Source organism: Artemia sp. Qi Xiang Cuo, chromosome 14, assembly GCF_049724085.1.
Source record: "Artemia sp. Qi Xiang Cuo chromosome 14, ASM4972408v1, whole genome shotgun sequence".
In the NCBI taxonomy this organism is placed as follows: domain Eukaryota; kingdom Metazoa; phylum Arthropoda; class Branchiopoda; order Anostraca; family Artemiidae; genus Artemia; species Artemia sp. Qi Xiang Cuo.
In genome coordinates this window covers 60272700-60295568 of record NC_142807.1, presented here as the reverse complement: position 1 = coordinate 60295568, position 22869 = coordinate 60272700, and the positions used below count along the sequence as shown (strand labels likewise).

General features: G+C 32.6%; 1 protein-coding gene across 1 annotated transcript in view; it reads right to left on the bottom strand.

Annotated features, from left to right (window-relative positions):
• The window catches only part of Rich (Guanine nucleotide exchange factor subunit Rich), a 163860-nt gene that overhangs the window by 44701 nt on the left and 96290 nt on the right, over positions 1 to 22869 (bottom strand). Inside the window, exons 11-13 of the mRNA XM_089100826.1 lie at positions 20714 to 20954; positions 17456 to 17565; positions 10191 to 10322 (exon numbers count right to left, since the gene is read on the bottom strand). Coding sequence (XP_088956952.1) covers positions 10191 to 10322; positions 17456 to 17565; positions 20714 to 20954 — 483 coding nt within the window. The remainder of the gene's footprint in view (positions 1 to 10190; positions 10323 to 17455; positions 17566 to 20713; positions 20955 to 22869) is intronic.

Genomic DNA, 22869 nt, shown 5'->3' with positions numbered 1-22869 from the left:
AAATAATAAAAAAGACCAAAAAGACTGCAATGAATGATGGTTCCGTCTTGGCTGGTTTACGAATAATTTCTTCCGTGTAAGAATTGAAAGTGTGAGCAAAATGAATAAACTTCTAAAGGTTTTGCGAGCTCAGGGTGCTAAAATAGGTTTGAAAATCTATGTTAAGAAGACTAAGTCACTAAGGCTTAGGAATAAGTGAAGATGAAAAGGTGACGTTGGGTAACGAAAAGATTGATCAGGTGGGTAGCTTCACTTACCTTGGTAGTATTGTTAGTAAAGACGGTGGAAGCAGTGAAGATATTAAAAGTAGAATAGCAAAGGCCCAGGCTTTGTTTCACAGTTGAAAAAATGTTTTGAAGAATAGGAGGATAAGTCTGCAAACCAAGATAGAATTTGGGAAGCCACAGTGATGACAGTGGTCAAATACGGCCCTGAAGCATGGGCGCTCCGAAAAGCGGATGAAGATTTGCTAGATGTTTTTCAGAAAAATTGCCTACGGATTGTTCTGGATACCCGGCGGACTGACCGTATTTGAAACAGTAGGCTCTACAAATAATGTGGTTCAATACCGCTTTCTAGGGCTATAATGAAAGAACGGTTGAGATGGCTAGGGCACGTTCTGCGGCTGAAGGATGACAGACTGTCGAAGATTGTCCTTTTTAGCCAAACCGTCTTGGGCTAAATTGAAAGCAGGTCGTCCTCGTCTGGGATGGGAGGATGTCATAAAGAAAGATTTAAAGGAAATGGGAACTTCCTGGGAGAGTGTAAAGAGGAGGTTTTTGAATAGATTAGGATGGAGGAGGAGCGTGCGTAGCTCTGCTGGCCTCAGGTGGCTTGGTGCTGCGGTTAGTTGTTAGCAGTAGTAGTAGTACTAGTAGTGCAAGAATTAAGAGTGAAAACACTAGGAAAAAGGCTTAGATAATTTCGGAGACCACACTGCCTTTCCATGACAATAAAATAAAAGTTCAAAATAGGGATAAAATTCTTTTTAATAGACTGTGTATAATAAATTTCACAAAAAATACCAGATATTTCTGTGTTGCCGTCCCTCGTGATTTACTACTAGTAATTTTCTCTAGCTTGAAAATAAGAGTAAATGCATTACAACAAAGGTTGGCTTGCGGTACCACGTGATTTTTCACTAGTTATAGTAAATTAAGCATGACTATTGCAAAAAAGGTTGGGCTGGATTCCCTAGTGAGTAATCGATAACTTTACTAATATTCCCTAGGTAAGAAATAAGACTGAACATTTCAAAAAGGGCCTTTTTGGGTTTCCTTTACGGTCGTCGGTCAAACTAGCCCCGCGGTCAAACTCCACCACTACACGCATAGACATGAAATCACAGTACTGAAACCAAGTAAGGGACGACCACGTCCAATCTTAAGAAATAGAATAACCCATAACTACTAAAAATACACTCAGATCAAAACAAAAAGCACACCATTAGAACCGCATTGTTCAAAAACCTTATGTAGGAAACTTACTTTCCCTTGGCTTGAAAATTAAAAAAAGTGGCAGGTACTACAGCATTCTGCCTAAACGGCGTCTTTTTTTTTCCACATATAGCTTGACACTGGAACATCGTAGGGAGATGTTCAATGGCTTATTTTAAAGGAAATAAATAGATCTAGTGCCATTTGTAATTAATTTTTTTCTTAAATAGAATTAATTCTTCCACTAAAAACTGAATTTTTATGGCCAATCTTTATAAATGACGTCATAATCGTAGGTAGTAACCATATATGAAGCAATAAGTGAATACAATATTTATACACGCTTATCTTTCGACATTAAGATACAGAACTGGTATTCCAAAAGCCATAGGTTCAAATGCTATCGATGATTAAATATTTATAACAAATCTCTATAATTTGTATTAAAGAACAATACAAATACTATTCAATCCAATGTTCCAGCCAAACGTCTATTAAAACAAATATCACACAGGGAAACCACAAAACAACAAAATAAGTAACAATAATAATAAATAGTAAAAATAATAGTAAAAATAGTAAACAATAACAGTAAAATAGCAAACAATAATAGTAAACAATAGTAAACAATAATGGTAAACAATAATAGTAAACAATAGTAAACAATAATAGTAAACAATAATAGTAAACAATAGTAAACAATAATAGTATACAATAATAGTAAACAATAGTAAACAATAATAGTAAACAATAGTAAACAATAATAGTAAACAATAATAGTAAACAATAGTAAACAATAATAGTAAACAATAATAGTAAACAATAGTAAACAATAATAGTAAACAATAATAGTAAACAATAGTAAACAATAATAGTAAACAATAATAGTAAACAATAGTAAACAATAATAGTAAACAATAGTAAACAATAATAGTAAACAATAATAGTAAACAATAGTAAACAATAATAGTAAAACAATAATAGTAAACAATAGTAAACAATAATAGTAAACAATAATAATAAACAATAGTAAACAATAATAGTAAACAATAATAGTAAACAATAGTAAACAATAATAGTAAACAATAATAGTAAAATAGTAAACAACAATAGTAAACAATAGTAAACAATAATAGTAAACAATAGTAAACAATAATAGTAAACAATAATAGTAAACAATAGTAAACAATAATAGTAAACAATAGTAAACAATAATAGTAAACAATAATAGTAAACAATAGTAAACAATAATAGTAAAATAGTAAACAATAATAGTAAACAATAATAGTAAACAATAGGTTCAGGTTCAGGTTCATTTATTATTCAATGTTACATAATGACACTAAATATATACAGATATCTGGCAGTGAGACAAGCTCGTTTTGCACAGATAAAAAAAGAAAAACAATAAAGAAATATACGGATTTTCATTCAAAATGGTAGACTTCACAAACAAATATAAATAAATCAATAAATGTAAGGTTAATTACTCACCACATCACGGCATACACCCACCCGACGATACATAAACAACTCACAACCAGCAATGGGACAATAAGAAGGATATAAAGATCCGAGAGAGATCAAAAAATAAGAAGAGAGAAAAAAAAAAAAAAAAAAAAAATTAAAATATTATTTGACTAATAAATGTCCAAAAGGAATGATTTTATTTTATTTTTTAAAATTCCGATCGACACATCAAAATCAAAAATAGATTCATATTGGTTCCACGCGGCGACCACACTATTTCGTAGAGAAAACCGGGACCTCTCTGAAATTATCAACGGCTGGCGTAGTTTGCGTATGCTGCGAGCTAGATGAGAAGATGGCAGAGCAACTGGGAACAAATCAAAAGAAAAGAAATAACTGAGCAGTGACAGGAGATTATGATTAACCTTGAATAATATCGAATTAAAAGTAACTGCAAGTTCAACAGGAAGAATATTCAATAAACAATATAAACTCTTTGTAGAAGACTTACTGGGGAAAGACGATGGGGAAGGAAGATAACTTTTTAAAATACGAAGCGCCTTATTTTGTTGCCTCTGAAGCGGAATTAAATGGGATCTGAAAGTATTCAAGTAAATAAGTGGGCAATAATTTAGATAAGAATGAACAAGAGCAAAATAAATAGAACGCATAGCTTCGAGCGGCAAAATGAATTTCATACGTTGCATAATACCCACGTTCCTTCCAAGCTTCAATCTTATACCATTTATATGCGGCTTCCAACTCAAATTTGAGTCAATCAGCACACCAAGGTAACGAATAATTTCAACACGTGATATATCCATACCTGAAACAGATGACTTAATCAACTTCAGGCATGGAAGTGCCCGTGACGTACGCGAAAATACCATAAACTTTGTTTTTGAAGTGTTCAGAGCTAGCTTATTTGCCGTAAACCCTTCTACTAGTCTATCAAATACTAGACTTAAATTATGTTTGACACGATCTTCATCGATTCCAGAGACACTACAGGTTGTGTCATCTGCGAAGAGAACGGTCAGCCCTAGGTACTCAACTGAATTACTAATATCGTTAATATAAATTAGAAACAACAGAGGGCCGAGAATTGAACCTTGGGGCACTCCAACTTTATTTGACTGGTTCGAAGACGTTGATATAACATCGCCCCCATCAATACACTGGACTCTATCGCTTAAATATGACAATATTATCGATTTAGCCGGACCACGTATACCACAATTAGACAATAATTCATTTAAAATCATGTGACAAATAGTGTCAAACGCTTTCCGTATATCCACGAATATAGAAGCTGGAATTTCACCCTTATCCAAGGCATCATGAATAAACTGGGTTACTGCCAAAATAGCATGCTCTGTAGAATGTCCTTTTCGAAACCCGAATTGGGACTTACTGAAAAAACTATTCTTGTCTAGAAAATTTACAATCCTCACGTACAAACAACGTTCAATAATTTTTCCGAAAGCAGATAGAATAGATATGGGCCTATAGTTGGACGGATCTTTTATATCTCCCCTTTGTGTAGTGCAATGACACGGGCGGACTTCATACATGAAGGGAAGATACCATTCTTGAAACAAAGATTAATTATGTGCACAAGAAAATTTACTATACTAGGCATAATCGATTTAAGCAAGTTCGTAAAAGATCCGTCGATTCCTTCTGAGTGTCCATTTTTGAGTTGATGAAGTACAAGCATCAATTCAGCAGACGAGACTGGAGTGAGGAATATGGATCGGTCAGTAGAAGAGGGTAGAAAACTTTTGAAATCAGCAGAATTTGGCGTTGATTTTTGGGATGCCTCTTCCGACGTCTTTTCACCTATTTTAGCGAAGTGCGTGTTGAGCATGTTGGCGACGTTAAGTTTTCCTTTAACAGCTGTATCACCACCTGGGGGCATCATTTCGTCCGGAAAAGAAATCAACTTTTTTTTGCCGATACAATCGTTTATTAATGTCCATACCTTCTTAGGAGATCCATGCGCGCTATTGAATGCCTTCAAATAGTAGAGCTGTTTAGCAGACCTGAGAGCTTTGGTTAAGCAATTTCTGTAAGCTTTAAAAAAGGCTTGATTTGTTTCATTTGGATTTGATAGATATATTTTATACAGCCTGTTCTTTGATTGGATCGACCTTAGTAGTCCTCGTGTAACCAAAGGCTTTTTAGATCTGTTGTAACGTCTTAGACGGGTTGAAGACATCGGACAAGCCACATTAAGTGCTGTGGTAAATTCGTTGACAAAATACTGTGAAGCTTGATTTACATCCTCGCAGTCTAAGCACGGAGAGGGGTCAATTTTAAGCAGCAGTTCATTCAACCGCTGAAGAGATGTAGCATCAAGCCTTCTAGTTGTTTTGATCGGAGTCGCCGTTTGTCGCCCAGTTTTTATCTCCATCAAAAGCATAAAGTGGTCTGACGTGTCATCGATAATAACATGACACGAATCAAAGTCTATATTCAGAAAAATATTTTCGACTACCGTTGCTGTCGAGCTTACCACTCGAGTTAGAATACGACAAGCTGGGAGAAGCCCCAGCGAAAGACAAAGTGTCAGAAAATCAACAGCCGAAGGCGAATATTGTGTAGATGAAAGATCATGACCAGCATTACTTATATCAATATTAAAATCCCAAATGTACATAATCTTCCGACTTCGCTCGATTGCGATCGAAGAAAACGCTTCCAGCTTACTTATGAAATGTTGCACCGAAGAGCTAGGTGGTCTGTAAAACAAACAACACAACACTTTTTCATTATCAAAATCAAGCTCGACAACCAAAAATTCAAACAACATTTCTTCATACGTAGAATCAAAATCCGAAACAATCCTGTAAGTAATATCATTATGAATAAAAAAACCAAGGCCTCCTCTCGATCTGTCATTCCTAGTCTTAGAAATAAAATTGTAACCTTTAATATTCGCTAGGTGACTAGTTGACTCATTTAAGAAAGTCTCACATACAGCTAATACATCAACTCGGCAGCATGGAAGGAACGAAGATAAATGGTCCAAACTACTCATCAACCCGCAACAGTTTAAACTCGCCACCCTCACACGACCATGAGAAACATATCTGTTAATCTCATTAGGGAGTAAATATTTGTTAATAGGGAGTGATCTAATAGAAATATCATATTCATCATCCGAAAAACCACAATCTGCAGAAATTTTTATTAAATCTAATGGGTCACTCTCAAAATCTCTCAACCTACTCGATGCCCCATCACCAGTAGAATTAATCATAATCATTTTGACTTACCAAACCGTCTGGTGGGAGTCTGTAGTGATGCGGTAATAAATCATCAACCAAACCTTGATGTGGAAGAGCACGGCACGTCTTGTGAAATATCTGATCTTCAACTGAAAAAACACACGAAGAAAAAACAGAACCTGATTTCTAGGCCTATGGAAAATAGAAAAAAAGAATAGCGACGATGAAGCACAATCTGGCATGGCAGACTTAACAAGTCGAAGTCGCATTGAGCACTGAACACAATAAGAAAGAAAAAAACAACGAAAAGAAAAAAAACAACACTGACTAGTGGTCATTTTCCCAATCATGACACACACCAACAAAATGAACTTGTTTTATCTCTCGATCGCGGACGTAATTCATTAAACAAATAAAACAAGTAATGGTCCGCGTATACACTACAAACAAACTAATTAATCTTTTCCCAGTCAGAAGAATCACTTTTTTTCACTTCTAACCATAAGTTAATACCCTTATGACGCACTCTGGATGAAACGATATGTTTCGACTCTTTCATTTCTTGTGCTTTCGAGAGTAGGGAGTTTCGAATCATGTTGAGAGCAGGGGGCAGGTCTGTAGAGATTATAATCCCACTACCTTTTAGCTTTTTAACATTGTTATTGATCGACTGGACATCACTCTCCGAGCTTAGTGAAATAAATACGGGGGACTCCTTGCGTCGGCTATTTTGCTTGCTGCGCCTATTTGTGATGTTTGCAGCCCGTGAAGAAATCCGATAGCACTTAGTCATAGATATGTCACTAGTTACACCCAGCTTTTCGCTAACTAATTTAATGACGCTATCTTCAACTTTCTTGTTAGGCTCTTCTGCCGGTAAACCATGCAGAATAAGGTTCAGACGGCGATCTTTCACGTCGATAAGTAGTAGCTGTTTTTCCAGGGCCTGGTACTTGTCGACATACTCGTCGATAGTTTTCTCAAAGTTATTAAGCCTCACATCTCGGCCGGCAGCCTCCGTTCTCAGCGACGCGATCTCAGAAGTAATTCCGTCAAGCTTATTATTTAATTCTGTCTGCGTAGCAATAATAGAATCTAGTTTTCCGCTCAAAACTTTTCTGAACTCGTCGAACGATTTTTGCGTAACATTAGCCATGATAAATCTCGATTATAAATCCGCTTCGGGAGGATTGGGGATTAGCAGTTCATTCGAAATAGCATCAAAAGGGACTTACTGGCAAGGGGTGTGTGTGAATACCCCCCGCTAACCAAATATAGCACGATTAAATCAGCTCTTGACTCCTACAGGCAATGCATCAAACAGGTTTGGTCAATTAACTATAAATAATTCAAGTTCAAAAATGTTGATTATGATAAGTCCATAGGGAATCACAATTGAGTCTTACTGTATAATGAGATTATATCCAGAATTGATTCTGTTGACTATGATAAGTCCGTAGGGAATCACAATTGGGTCTTATTGTATAATGAGATTATATCCAGACTATATCCAACAGAGGTGTTTACAGTATGAACTCCCAAACAAGACTGATAAACAATAATAGTAAACAATAATAGCAAACAATAGTAAACAATAATAGTAAACAATAATAGTAAACAATAGTAAACAATAATAGTAAACAATAGTAAACAATAATAGTAAACAATAATAGTAAACAATAGTAAAAAATAATAGTAAACAATAGTAAACAATAATAGTAAACAATAGTAAATAATAATAGTAAACAATAGTAAACAATAATAGTAAACAATAATAGTAAACAATAGTAAACAATAATAGTAAACAATAGTAAACAATAATAGTAAACAATAATAGTAAACAATAGTAAACAATAATAGTAAACAATAGTAAACAATAATAGTAAACAATAGTAAACAATAATAGTAAACAATAATAGTAAACAATAATAGTAAACAATAGTAAACAATAATAGTAAACAATAATAGTAAACAATAATAGTAAACAATAGTAAACAATAATAGTAAACAATAATAGTAAACAATAGTAAACAATAATAGTAAACAATAATAGTAAACAAGAGTAAACAATAATAGTAAAATAGAAAAACAATAATAGTAAACAATAATAGTAAACAATAGTAAACAATAATAGTAAACAATAGTAAACAATAATAGTAAACAATAATAGTAAACAATAGTAAACAATAGTAAACAATAATAGTAAAATAGTAAACAATAATAGTAAACAATAATAGTAAACAATAGTAAACAATAATAGTAAACAATAGTAAACAATAATAGTAAAACAATAATAGTAAACAATAGTAAACAATAATAGTAAACAATAATAATAAACAATAGTAAACAATAATAGTAAACAATAATAGTAAACAATAGTAAACAATAATAGTAAAATAGTAAACAACAATAGTAAACAATAGTAAACAATAATAGTAAACAATAATAGTAAACAATAGTAAACAATAATAGTAAACAATAATAGTAAACAATAGTAAACAATAATAGTAAACAATAGTAAACAATAATAGTAAACAATAGTAAACAATAATAGTAAAATAGTAAACAATAATAGTAAACAATAATAGTAAAGAATAGTAAACAATAGTAAACAATAATAGTAAAATAGTAAACAATAATAGTAAACAATAATAGTAAACAATAGTAAACAATAATAGTAAACAATAGTAAACAATAATAGTAAAACAATAATAGTAAACAATAGTAAACAATAATAGTAAACAATAATAATAAACAATAGTAAACAATAATAGTAAACAATAATAGTAAACAATAATAGTAAACAATAGTAAACAATAATAGTAAACAATAATAGTAAACAATAGTAAACAATAATAGTAAACAATAGTAAACAATAATAGTAAACAATAGTAAACAATAATAGTAAAATAGTAAACAATAATAGTAAACAATAATAGTAAACAATAGTAAACAATAATAGTAAACAATAATAGCAAACAATAGTAAACAATAATAGTAAACAATAATAGTGAACAATAGTAAACAATAGTAAACAATAACAGTAAACAATAGTAAAAAATAATAGTAAACAATAGTAAACAATAATAGTAAACAATAGTAAATAATAATAGTAAACAATAGTAAACAATAATAGTAAACAATAATAGTAAACAATAGTAAACAATAATAGTAAACAATAGTAAACAATAATAGTAAACAATAGTAGTAAACAATAGTAAACAATAATAGTAAACAATAGTAAACAATAATAGTAAACAATAGTAAACAATAATAGTAAACAATAATAGTAAACAATAATAGTAAACAATAGTAAACAATAGTAAACAATAATAGAAAACAATAATAGTAAACAATAATAGTAAACAATAGTAAACAATAATAGTAAACAATAATAGTAAACAATAGTAAACAATAATAGTAAACAATAATAGTAAACAATAGTAAACAATAATAGTAAAATAGTAAACAATAATAGTAAACAATAATAGTAAACAATAGTAAACAATAATAGTAAACAATAGTAAACAATAATAGTAAACAATAGTAAACAATAGTAAACAATAATAGTAAAATAGTAAACAATAATAGTAAACAATAATAGTAAACAATAGTAAACAATAATAGTAAACAATAGTAAACAATAATAGTAACCAATAATAGTAAAGAATAGTAAACGAAAATAGTAAAAATAAAAAACACAAACTAAGAACAAGCAAAGTGTAAAGAAAGTAGTCAAGCATGCAATACAATAAAACCAGCTAGAGGTATCCATATTTATGGCAGATTGCCAAAGATTATACTTTTTTGGCCACGCATCTGAGGCCAAACGAAAAGCAGTTTGTCCCAGAATGGGGTGAGGAAAGCTCATGAGGAACTAAAGGAACTTAGACCTTCATGGGAGGGATTAAAAAGTGAAGCTTTGAATAGATTGGGGTGGAGAAGCCTGTGCAGCAGTATTGACCTCAGGTGGAATGGTGCAGCTGTGTGTTGTTGCTAGTAGCGAAGGTAGTAATGATTTGTTTATTCTAGATTTATTCACAAATATTACCTCATGTAACAGCAGCTCTAAGGAATGTGAAAAGTAAGGAAGATCCATACATCCTCGTGCTAGTTCCCAAGCATGGATTCCAAGGTTTCGTTGAATCAACTGTCGGAATATATGATGCAAGCAAATTTGAGTCTGCAAAGATATAAATAAATAAAAAAAAATAAAAAAAAGAGTAATTATAAAGGCAAATGTAAGAAAAGATAGAGAAGGATTAACTCAACCGTTTATTGTCGGAGGAAGATGCGTCTATTGGAAAAACAAAACTATTCAAAAGTGTATAACGAATTAAGACATGTACACAAGAATACATTCCGAGCAGGGGAGGGGGGGGTGTCACCCTCTCTTTCATACGAGCATAAATGATCAAACATATTTAAATATCATATTTATTATGCAATTCCAGCCGTGAGAGCACAGAGTTCAAATTAATTAAAATACAAAATTCATTAGTACTAAGATTCTCAAAATACGAGAATTTTGATGTCTTATATCAGAATATTATATTCTAATGTGAATAATTTTAGTTCTTATCTATTATTAAATAAAAAAAACATTTTTTTTAGCTGGAAGTAAGGAGCAACGTTAACGATTAAAACGACCAGAAATTAGCCTGTATATGAAAGAAAATGCCCCCTGCGAAACACCTCGCTCTCTACGCTAAAGTTTTTTATTGTTAAAAAAAATAGAGTTATGAAAATTTCAAAGTTAAGAGTAATGAGCAAGGCTTTGAAGAAGGTACAGCCCCTTTCATATACGGAATAATTTCTGTTCGTTTTAAGTTTTAACGTCGTTCCTTACTTTCAGTTAAAAAAATTGTTTTTTTTTATTTAATTTTTGAACGTTTTTGAATGAATGCACATTTTGATTTTGGCTCACCGTACATGAATAATTTAAACAAAATTTGCATATTAATTTTACTTTTATTTGGTTAAATGGCTTTGTCGAAACTTGTTTAATTTTATTTACGAACGTTTTTATTAGTAATAAATATACGTAACTTACGAATTAACTTACATAACAAAATTCTATATTGATAGATTTTCAATACATATATTAGGGGGTTCGCCCCTAGTCAATACCTTGCTCTTTAAGCTAAAGTTCGAATTTTGTTCCAATTCTTTAAAAATGACCCTTAATCACAAAGGCCGTTAATTAGAATAAATAGCTCTTATGAACGCACTAAAAATTTTTGTCTTGAAGAGCGAGGTATTGACTGGGGGGTGAACCAAATCATATAAGTAATATTTTCTGTTTGTTTTAAGTTTTGATGTTGCTCCTTACTTTCAGTTGAAAAACTTGTTTTTTTTATTTAATTTCTTATCTTTTTTTTTAATAATGCTGGGAAATCCGGCGCCCCCTTCCTAGCAATGTCCCGTCCCCCATGAAAACTTCCGTCATGGAAAGATCCTCCCATATAGCCCCCAACCCCCCCCCCCTAACAGAAAAGCCCCCCTGAAAACGTCTGTATACTTCCCAATAATCAATACTATTGCTAACATTGGGTAAAGTTCATAACTTTCAGCCCTCCCCCCGGGGACTTCGGGGGATTAAGTCATCCTATAAGACATAGTTATCATATTTTCGACCATGCTGAACAAAATGGCTATCTCAAAATTTTGATCAGGTGACTTTGGGAAAAAAATGAGCGTGGGAGGGGGCCTAGTTGCCCTCCATTTTTTATTTGGTCGCTTAAAAAGGTCACTAGAACTTTTAATTTCCGTTCAAATGAGTCCGCCCACGATATCCTAGGACCACGGGGTCTATTCGAACACCCCTGGGAAAAAAAACAAAAAAAAAAAAAAAAATAAACACGCATCTGTGATCTTTCTTCTGGCAAAAAAAAAATGCAAAATTCCACATTTTTGTAGATAGGTGCTTGAAACCTCTACGGTAGGGTTCTCTTATACGCTGAATATGATGGTGTGATTTTCATTAAGGTTGTATAACTTTTAGGGGGTCTTTCTCCCTTTTTTCTAAAATCAGCCAAAAAATCAGTTCGAAAATCAGTCAAATTTCCTCAGGCGCGTAACTTTGGTGAGTAAGACTAATCTTGATGAACATTATATATTTCAAATCAGCATAAAATTTTAATTCTTTTGAGGTATCTATTGGTATCAAAATTCTGTTTTTTAGAGATTTGGTTACTATTGAGCTGGGTCACTCCTAACTTATAGTTCTTTACCACAAACTGTTTGATTATTTGTGTATGTGCCAAATAAAAGGCAAAATAAGTATAAATATTTTGACATATAAAAAAAGACAAGATTTTGATTATTAGTACAATACCTCCATTATTTTAACGAGGATTACTCAGCGTTGCGAAAATTGTAAACAATGGTACACACATATTAAATCGTCTGGGAGACATTGAATTGTACCAAGAAAAATGATTAGAGTCAATGCCGCATCCAGGGGGGTTAGAGGGCTTGACCCCCCCCCCCAGAAATGTCTGTCCAACTTGTTAAAACGTAACAAAAATGAATATAAACGCTTTTTTTTTGTAACCCTCCCCCCTCGAAAAAAATCCGTCTGTAAACCCTCCCCCCCCCTTCCCCCCACGAAAAAATTGGTGGATACGACTCTGAGTAGAATAAAAAACTTTTTATACACACAAAAAAAAATATTTTCCCAGTAGAAAGCAGAGCTCAAGGGGCTTGGAGAAAACTAGCACTAAGCATAAATAAAATACAATATACTGTTGAAATATCATAATGTATGGAATCATGAATCGTATATATACCATAAAAAATAAATACAGTGCAAAAGAATACGATAAGAAAAACGAGAGAAAGTACGAAGAAAGGAAAAAATCAAAAAGGATAATAAAATTCAAGCCGACATTATGTATTTTAAGTCAATGAAATGTAATCTAATAATAGTTTTTCTAAGATGGACAGGTCTCAATTTCAATAATAAGCAAGATAATTCAAAAAAGATTCTGATGCTGCTCAAATGTTTATTTCAAATGGCTATTATACAGTTCATGGTAACAGTAAGTAAGGCATGCCTTGGCCCAATAGTAACCGAAACTTTAGAAAAAGGAAATTTGATAACAATCAATACATCATAGAAATTGGCTTTTTATTCTGCAAACAAAAATATAAAATTCTTTAAGTTCAATGTTACCCGTCAAAAGCTACAAGCCTCAGAAAATTTGCCTGCTCTTCAAAACAGGAAGGAAACACCCCTAAAAAGCAAAGCGATCATGAAAAAATCACACCATCAGATTCACCATATCAGAAAACCTCACTATAGAGGTACCAATGTCCTATCTAAAAATATGTGGAATTTTGTGTAACCTAACCAGAAGAAAGATCACACATGCGGGTTTTTTTTTCTAGGGTGATCGTATCGAACCAATTGTCCTAGAACACCGGGAGAGGGCTCTTCGAAAGGAAATTAAAGTTCTAGTGCCATTTAAAAGTGTTTAAGTAAAAAAAGTTTTTTTTTCAACCAAAGTAAAGAGGAAAGCTATGTCTTGAGCCGAGTAAAAATAAATAAATAAATAAATAACAGAAATTGTAATGAACAATGAACTAAAAGTCAAAAGAAATAGATATTAGACTTAATAAAAATGAAACCAATAATGGACTTATAATGTACAAAAAATAAAACTGATATTCAACTCAAAACGAACAGAAATTACTAGATATGTGAACTGGGAAGTCGTCCCTTTTGTATCCCAATTGTAGCGCGAGTTTCATTCTTGCTTTAAGAAAAACAATATATATTTTAAGTGATTACTCCCATAATTAAGTTTGACTAATAAAAACAGCAACAAAAATACATATAAAACTTTTCTGACACATTTTGAGAAGAATTTTTTTGTAACCACCCCCCACTCCCAAACAAATCATACCCCCCCCCCCAAAAAAAAATGCTATACATGGCCAAATAAAAACTAAACTGTTTGAAATACACACTGTTTTCAATGAAATACAGTTTAGAATTTGTAAAACGAAAGAAATGCGATAAAATTATAAAAATTCAAACAAAATTATTTTTTAAATTAATTATTAAGTAAAATTTAAAAAAAAATGAAAACTAGAATTCTAATAACAATCAAGATCACGCAAAAGAAAATATACATGTTTAAAAAAACATTTATGTCCAAATTCTGCTTTTTCGGTCTATTTCATTTAAACATATAGAGCAATTGTGCCTAAATTAAACTTTATTTTTGGTGAATTATACGTTCATTATTCGCTTCATTTTTTATTAGGTCTAATAGCCTATCTGTTTCTTTTAACTTTAATACATGTCTTTTAATATCTGTTTGTTTTTTTATAACTATACTTGGGGTATAAGGGGGACGACTTCCAAGCTCATATATCTAGCAATTTCTGTTCGTTTTGAGTTTGAGTTGAATGTCACTTTTATTTTTGGTACATTATAAGTTTATTATTGGTTTCATTTTTTAATAAGAGTAATATCTATTTATTTTAACTTTTAGTGTATTGTTCATTATAATTTCTGTTATTTTTCAGTCTGCTCAAGACATAGCTTCGCTCTTTACTTTTCTTAAAAAACTTGTTTTTTTATTTAATCTCTGTTCGTTTTTAATTAATTTTTGTAAAAAAAATTTATGAAATAAATTGAAACTTAACCTACTTTAAATTACAATTAATTTTAAATTGGCCATTAATTTTCAATTAGTAAAATAATAGTAGTTTTTGCAATTATATTAAACACATTTATTTCCGGATTTCTCTGTACATTGAAATAAAGTTTTAACATACGAAGGGCACCTCATTCACAACTAATGAAAGAATAATTTTCTTGTCTGATTGAGCTTGAATTTTTGATAGAACATGAAACCTCATCAGTCAATTTTTAGTTAACAAACAAATAGCATTGAATTAAAGATTTAGTTCTCAAAATGCCATACCAAAACGTGAATATATCTATGAATGCTATTTATTATGAATCACTTGTTAAATTACTGATGAATCACGCTTCTTCTAATTTTTCAGCTAAATTGCCTTTCTCCAAACTGTGTTATTTCATTTTTTTTTCCATTTTAACTTGAAACAAAATCGCGAAGAAAGGAAGAAAACGAGGACAATTAACAACCAGTAAAAAAATTGAAAAATTATGCCAATATTTCGGCCAAGACATCCGCTTGACCGTCCTCAGTGCAGAATAAAACTGATAAAAATATAAAAACTAAACCTTAAAAAAAAATACGAAACTAAAATTTTATTACCCTTTCTTTCAAATTTTGTCTTGAGTTTCCTCTTGAGGTGTCTTGAGTTTCCTTCAATCCTGTCAAATTTTGTCATGCAATTCTTGCATGACAAAGTTTGGAGACAAATCAAAAGAGATCTTGCGCTCCCAGGATTTCAAAATTTCAATTAAGATCACTTCCTGTGTTTCTTTGTGAGATAATTCTATCGTGAGAAATCAAAACAATATGGATACTGCTGATCTATCAGATATGAATTTTCTCATTCTAGAAAAGTATTCTTAAAAAAAAAACAATTTGGAAGAATAATGTTTGATTAGTTTAAAAGAAGTTGATTTTAAGGTTAAGATTGGATTAAGAAACAGTCAACAACCCCCTCGTGATGCCCTGGAAGTTTCAGCTTGAAACGGTAAGCCGTTCCAAAAATATTGCTGACATGCCCTTTGGAAAATCTGTATGAACTTAGTATGTTTTGATTTAGTTCAAATTTCCCTTCAACACTGTCATAAATTTTCACTTCAATACCCTCAGCTTTGGTAGAACTTACATCAGTTGCATTAATTGTAGTGCTAATAGTTGAGTAGAAGTAGTATTAGCAGTAATAATAGTCATAGTAGCATGAGAATATTGCATTTTTGATCAATTGATCATACCCCTTATCATTTCCTGGAAGTTCCAAATTAATACACTCGGTAATTCCTGAGTTACGCCTTTTTGACAACCCGTATGTATAAAGCGTGTTGGTCAGTTAAACATCCCCGTCATGATGCCCCGGAATTTTCATATTGATACGGTAAGTCGTACGAAAAACATTGCTGATACGCCCTTTTGACCCCTTTTTACACCTTTTTCATCTTAATACTCTTAACTTTCGAAGTAGTAGCTGGATTGGTTTAGTAGCAGTAATAGTAGTAGTAGCAGTAGTAGTTGCAGCAAAAGTAGCAGTGGTAGTAATATTATCAGTAGCATGCACATATTACCTTTTTGGTCAATTAATCCTCCCCTTTAAGTATTTTCTGATATTTCTAACACAAACCCAAATCCATTCTTGAGATACGCCCTTTTGACAATCTGCATACACATAGTTTTTTAAGTCTGTCCAAATTGTCCCTCGTTATTCTCTCAAATCTCCACCGTCATACGCTTGATCTTAATAGTACTAATATCATAGTAGTAGTGGTAATAGTAGGAGCAGTAGTAGCAGTAGTAGTTACGTTAGTAGTAGTAGTGACAGCAGTAGCAGCAGTATTAATAGCACTAGTAGCATGTATATGTTATTTTTTGGTCAGAAGAACATCCCCCTCATGATGCCCCGGAAGCTTCATCTTGATTACGGTAAACTGTTCCAATAATATTGCTGATACGCCCTTTTGACAATCTGTAGGCACATAGCGTGTTTTGATTTAGTTCAACTTTCTCCTTAACTTTTCTTCAGATGTTCGTTTCAATATCCTCAGCCTTGTTAGTACTCGCTACGGAAGTAGTAGTTTTAGTGGTAGTAGTGGTAGTAGTAGTGGCAGTAGCAGTAGTAATGGCAGTTGTAGCAGTAGTAGTAGCGACCCAATATTGCCTTTTTGGTCACTTAACCATCTCCCTTATCATTTCCTGAAAGTTCAAAATTAATATACTCAGTCATTACTCTAACAAAATGAAAAGCGCTAAAAGCTCTAAAGTAGACCGCCATCTTAGCATTGTAGCAATGTCCGGTAAAAGGTTCAGAACAGCTATTGGTTACAAAGAAGTGGAGGGTGTGGTCCCTTCTAACAATTTTTTATGAAATCGTTTCACTTTTGCAAAGTAAGAACAACTTACTATACAAACTTTCAAGCACTTAAAAAAAGCTCAACCTAAATTAAAGTTGTTTCAAAATTTGTTTTAACCCTTACCGTTAATACAACGCTATTTGTGGCACGGTTATTTATACCTGATGACATGTTTAAGCGCCAACGACTTAACACTGTTGGATTTCCTATATTTCTTGGCCGGATTTCAATTCTATAATCTGCACAATAATTTTTTTTGTTTACTTTATAAGGAACATAAAATTTCGTCTGTTTAATATACAAAAACGTATAATTACCGTTCTCTCAAAAATGCAATAGGGGAAAGAAACTGGCCAACCACATTCGGAAGAAAAAACGGTTGAATCACTTTCAACACCAATAAGGGCTGCTTCTTCACACAAGACAGCTGTAAAAAAGAGGCATTTTAGAGGTAATTAGTGGTATCACAATTCGATATTTCTTCTTTTTTCCTTCCCTTTCTTTTCCCTTGTTTCTATTCTTTTTTAAAACGAATAGAAATTTCCATTATTTTTTATATTTTCTATCTTGTATGTATGCTTTTTTCTATTTTGGAGCGGTGAAATGGGCTGTGCAACGCTTCAAAAATCTGGGGATTTTGGCTCAAACCGGTTTGTAGCAATGTTTTCTTCCTCGATGAGTAGCGACTCTTGAGGAAAATATGGTTGGCAAACATGGTACATATGGTGGTAAATATGATGAATGAGGTAAACACACAAATTTGTGCTTGGTGAGTCTTGCGTGACTTTGTGCACTGCTGAGTTGTTATGCCAACTAGTCAACCACTTTCAGAAGAAAAAATGGTTGAATCACTTTCAGCACCAATAAGAACTGCTTCAGTATGCCACTCCAAAGAATAATAGGCCCATAAAAATAGGCTCTTTTTAGCAATAGGCTCAATTTACCATTTCTAATTTTATTGGAAATTGAAAACTATAAAGGTAATTTAAATCGGAAAAAACACAAATAAAAAAAGGAATACAGCATTGGTGTGTAAACTCAACCCATCTATTATTGAATCAGAATTTCAATGGGGCCGGGGGAATTGTCATCGCACCTAAACGAAAAGTATATATATATATAACACTTTTTGAAAATGATAAAATTTCCTTAAACAGATCTTCATAAGTTGTCGCATTTGGAGAGTCGTATTTACTTCAAAAAAGATAGGGGTGATCGGCCATAGTTTAGACAAAAAATTTCAAAGTGGCTGTAGCTAAAAAAATACCTGATATAATTTTACGCGTCATATTTAATTTTATACTACCATACCAAAATGAAACTATGACGTTAAGTGGCACATTGTGATTTTTTTCTTTTTTTTAATCCTCGAATAAAACTATTCCAACAAAAATTTAGAACAACTCATTTCACTCCTATGTAAAATAAAAAACATTTGATACACCCTTCTGTTTCCTACACGTCAATAGCGAAACTTCCCCACTAGGATCAGTGAATGGTATCGTATACCGCACCCCCTCCAAAAAACTCTAACAAGATCTTTTATCTTTGGAAAGCGTTTTCATCGCATTCTTTATGTTGGGTAAATTCAGATCGTTTTCAGTTTAAATTGAAGCATCAGTATATCATACATCCTCTCCTGGAGAGAGGAGGGGTTCATATTCACCAATAACCTATCTTTTAGGTTCAGCAAAAAATAAATATAATTATTATATAGAATAAGTGCGGTTTAATATAGCAAGTTTATGTGTTTCATCACTGAAACTGCAAAACACATTATAAGAAAGCAACTTTCCATATTTTCCTGCAACCCCCCCCCCCAAACATAAAATAATTTATATTCGTTTTGAAGCCTTAACTACGCTCAATGTTGCTCATTGCTGAAAGAGTAACTTGGTGCTTTTCTTTCTATAAGCTACCATTTATAGTTATGTTGTGGTATTTCTGGGGATCGTTTCAGTGTTCAAGTGAACCAAGTCCATTGCTGTCACAAAAAAAAGCCTCTTTCAAGAAAGTTGCCTCATAGCAATTTTCCATATTTTCCTGCAAACCCCCAATCCCCCCCCCCCCAACCCCAAACATAAAATAATTTATATTCGTTTTGAAGCCTTAACTAGACTCAATGTTGCTCATTGTTGAAAGAGTAACTTGGTGCTTTTCTGTCTTAAGCTACCATTTATAGTTATGTTGCGATATTTCTGGGGAGCATTTCAGTGTTCAAGTGAACCAAGTCCATTGTTGTCATAAAAAAAAACTCTCAAGAAAGTTGCCTCACAGCAATTTTCCATATTTTCCTGCAAACCCCATATACTCCCCCCCCCCCAACCCCAAACATAAAATCATTTATATTCGTTTTGAAACCTTAACTACACTCAATGTTGCTCATTGTTGAAAGAGTAACTTGGTGCTTTTCTGTCTTAAGCTACCATTTATAGTTATTTTGCGATATTTCTGGGGAGCGTTTCAGTGTTCAAGTGAACAAAGTCCATTGTTGTCATAAAAAAACCCTCTTTCAAGAAAGTTGCCTCGTAGCAATTTTCCATATTTTCCTGCAAACCCCCAATACCCCCCATCCCAAACATTAAATAATTTATATTCGTTTTGAAGCCTTAACTACGCTCCCCCTCTTTGCTTAAAGTAATGAAAACTACATTTTTTTCTTCTTTGCTTTGTACAATATTAGTTTCCAGAATATCTATAGAGATTAACAGAAACAAACATCAAAGTTATTAGAGGGCTTTCGCTGAGAACTTGAAACGCCAAACAAAAGTATTTTTATTCCACGAATTTTCTCTTCCTCCTTGAGTGACCAATCCGGTTCTAGGAGATAAATTTTTAAAGTTATCAGCTGAGGTGTTGAATTTGATGCGGGAAGCTGTTCTCATACAGGCTAGGCTAATGTACTGTAAGTAAAGAGCGACTTCCCTTAATTGCAACCGGAACTCTGTAAAAGGGAGTTTTGATAACAATACATACATCAAAAGAATTGGATTTTTATGATGATTCCTAATACATAAATACTTATATAATACATAAGTTTCGAGTTTCCCATCAGAAGTTACGAGGCTGATGAAATTTGCCAGGTTTTGGAAAAAAGAGGGAAACGCCTCCAAAAGCACAAGTGGTCTTCATGAATATCATACAGTCTGGGGGAAATTCTCTGTGAGGGAATTTCCAGGGGGAGTTCTCCGCAGATGGGAATTTCCCGGGTGTAATCAGCCAGACATCGACCGATCCACTATGATACCAACAGGTGAGCTCCCTATTGAGCAAACATATTAAACATCTAAGGTATAAAAAAACTGGTAAAAGAAAACATACATAGTGGATAAACTTGAGGTTCAAACTTCAGCATAATCCTCTTGGCAAAATGAAATAACAATAAAAAAAAAAAAACTGGTAACAATGCAAACATAGAGGATAAACCTGAAGTTTAAACTTCAGCATAATTCTCTTGGCAATACAAAATGGCAAAAAAGGGCGAAAAGCATGTCTAGTAGATAAACTTGAAGTTTAAACTGCATCATAATCCTCTTGGCAATACAAAATGGTAAAAAAACGGTAAAAAATCATACCTAGTGGATAAACTTGAAGTTTAAACTTCAGCATAATCCTCTTGGCAATATACATGTGAACATTGGTCCCAGGGTGGGTGAAAAGTGGAATCCATACTCGCATTCCCTCTATTCCGCAACATAGCCAAAGCGCATGCGTGAGATGTGATCGACCACCGTAATAGGATAATTTGCCCGGTGAAGGTGTCCAAAATGTTTCAACACATGATGCCAAAACAATTGGGGTGTTATAAAGAAAAACCTAAAAGCGAAAGCCATTGCAAGTGATGTAGGAAAATAAAATTGAAGCAAAAACAAAACTTTGAATAATTTCAAACACTTATTTTACATTTGTAACTGGAATGAAATGAAAATCTAATAGCGGGTAAAGCTTCTTTTTCCCCATTGGTAAAGGCTTCTGGACGTGAAGCCCAAATGTTCGCACTTTTATCAGTATTCGTGTATATTTTTTTTCTTCGTTCACCGTCTTAAATACAATTTTTACCTTAACTACATTTTCGTCTCATTTTAATTACAAAAAAAAATATGTAGATAGTCAAATCGAGGCATATTCAAAATTTTAGGGATGTTTAAGATTTTTTCAAGAAAGATGAAGCATGTCTCGGAGAGCAGAGTGTAAACATCAAGATTATCGCATATTTTAATATGATTTCCACAAGATTCTAACTGGAAGATGAGATGATTTTTACAAAGATAATCCCCCCCTTTTGCGCAGCTATATACAAAATGTACCAGAACATCCAATTGGTTGAAAAATAAACAAGTTCATTTCCTTTTACGCCATTTCCTATAAAGTTCCCATAGGAACTTAAATGGAACTTAAGTTCCTATGGGAACTTAAGTTCCCATGGGAACTGTGCTACTAAGGCAACTTTTTTTAAAAGAAATTAAACGGAATATAAACTCATAAACACTATAACTTAAACAGTGCTACCTGACATACGGAAAGAAAGAATTGTCAAATCGAAAAGCAGACTCCTACTGACTAAAAAAGAGAAATGCAAAAAATAGTACACAATGTAATTTGAAAGGATATTTGCAAGTGGTAATTTAGTAAGATCCTTAAAATAAAATTTATTTCTTTCAATGGTAATTTCCTAAGGAAAACAGAGACAACATTTAGTTATCAAAAAGATTTGCTGACCTCATAATAGCGTACTAAAATAGCATAAAGAATTTCTAAAATTTAACTCCCTTTTTATATTAAATTAACATCAATAAAAAACTAGCTAATATACTTTTCATTTCACGAAAAACAACATACATTTTCGTTTTGAATAACAAAATATGATCTATGTATATTGTCGGTTATTTAGAAAATTATATTTCAACTCTCAAATCTAATAAATACTAGAAAAAAATTGTTAAAAAGTTGATGCTGAGTTATTTTTCCTCACCATCGTCACTCAAGATCACTGTATATAAATATAATTCAGTATGATCATTCCCTATCTGAACCATTATACAAAGCCGGACCGAGATGCAAGTACTCCAAAGAACTTATAAACATAAGCAAAATTCGATTTTTTCACGGGTAGACAATCAGATTTCTCTTGAGCCTGAAACTTGGCTTCACCTTTGTAACACTAAATTTTAAAGAATCTAATTTCAAATTAATTTATTCCAATACATACATAAAAATCGGTAATTAGTAATATAATGTTATTATTAGAAGTTTTTAGAAATTACAAGTAGGTTTCGAAGTCTCGAGTTGGTTTCAAAGGCATTTTGAGTAAGTTTCTGCGAAAATACGTGTTCCAGGGTATTATACACTGGACCGCTGATGGCAGATTAAATGGGAGAAGCTGTTTGTACGCGCCGAGAATGTAGTAGCCAAAAATCACTGAGCTGTGATCTTACTGTATATTATTTATATACAGTGCTCAAGATTAATGTTTATTACTGTAGCTACATACGCTTCTTCTTTATGTAATCTGTTGAAAGCTTCACTCTTAACCTCCTCCCATGCAGTTCAGATTTCCCTTATATTCATTCTTATGACATCTTTTCACCCTATCTGGGGTGACCTACTTATAATTTAGCCCCAAACGGTTGGCCAAAAAGTACAATCTTTGACAATATGTCAAGAGCAGTGTCACCTCTCAAAAAATGGCCAAAATTTATCAAATTTGATGCTGCGAGCAGTAAGGGTATTA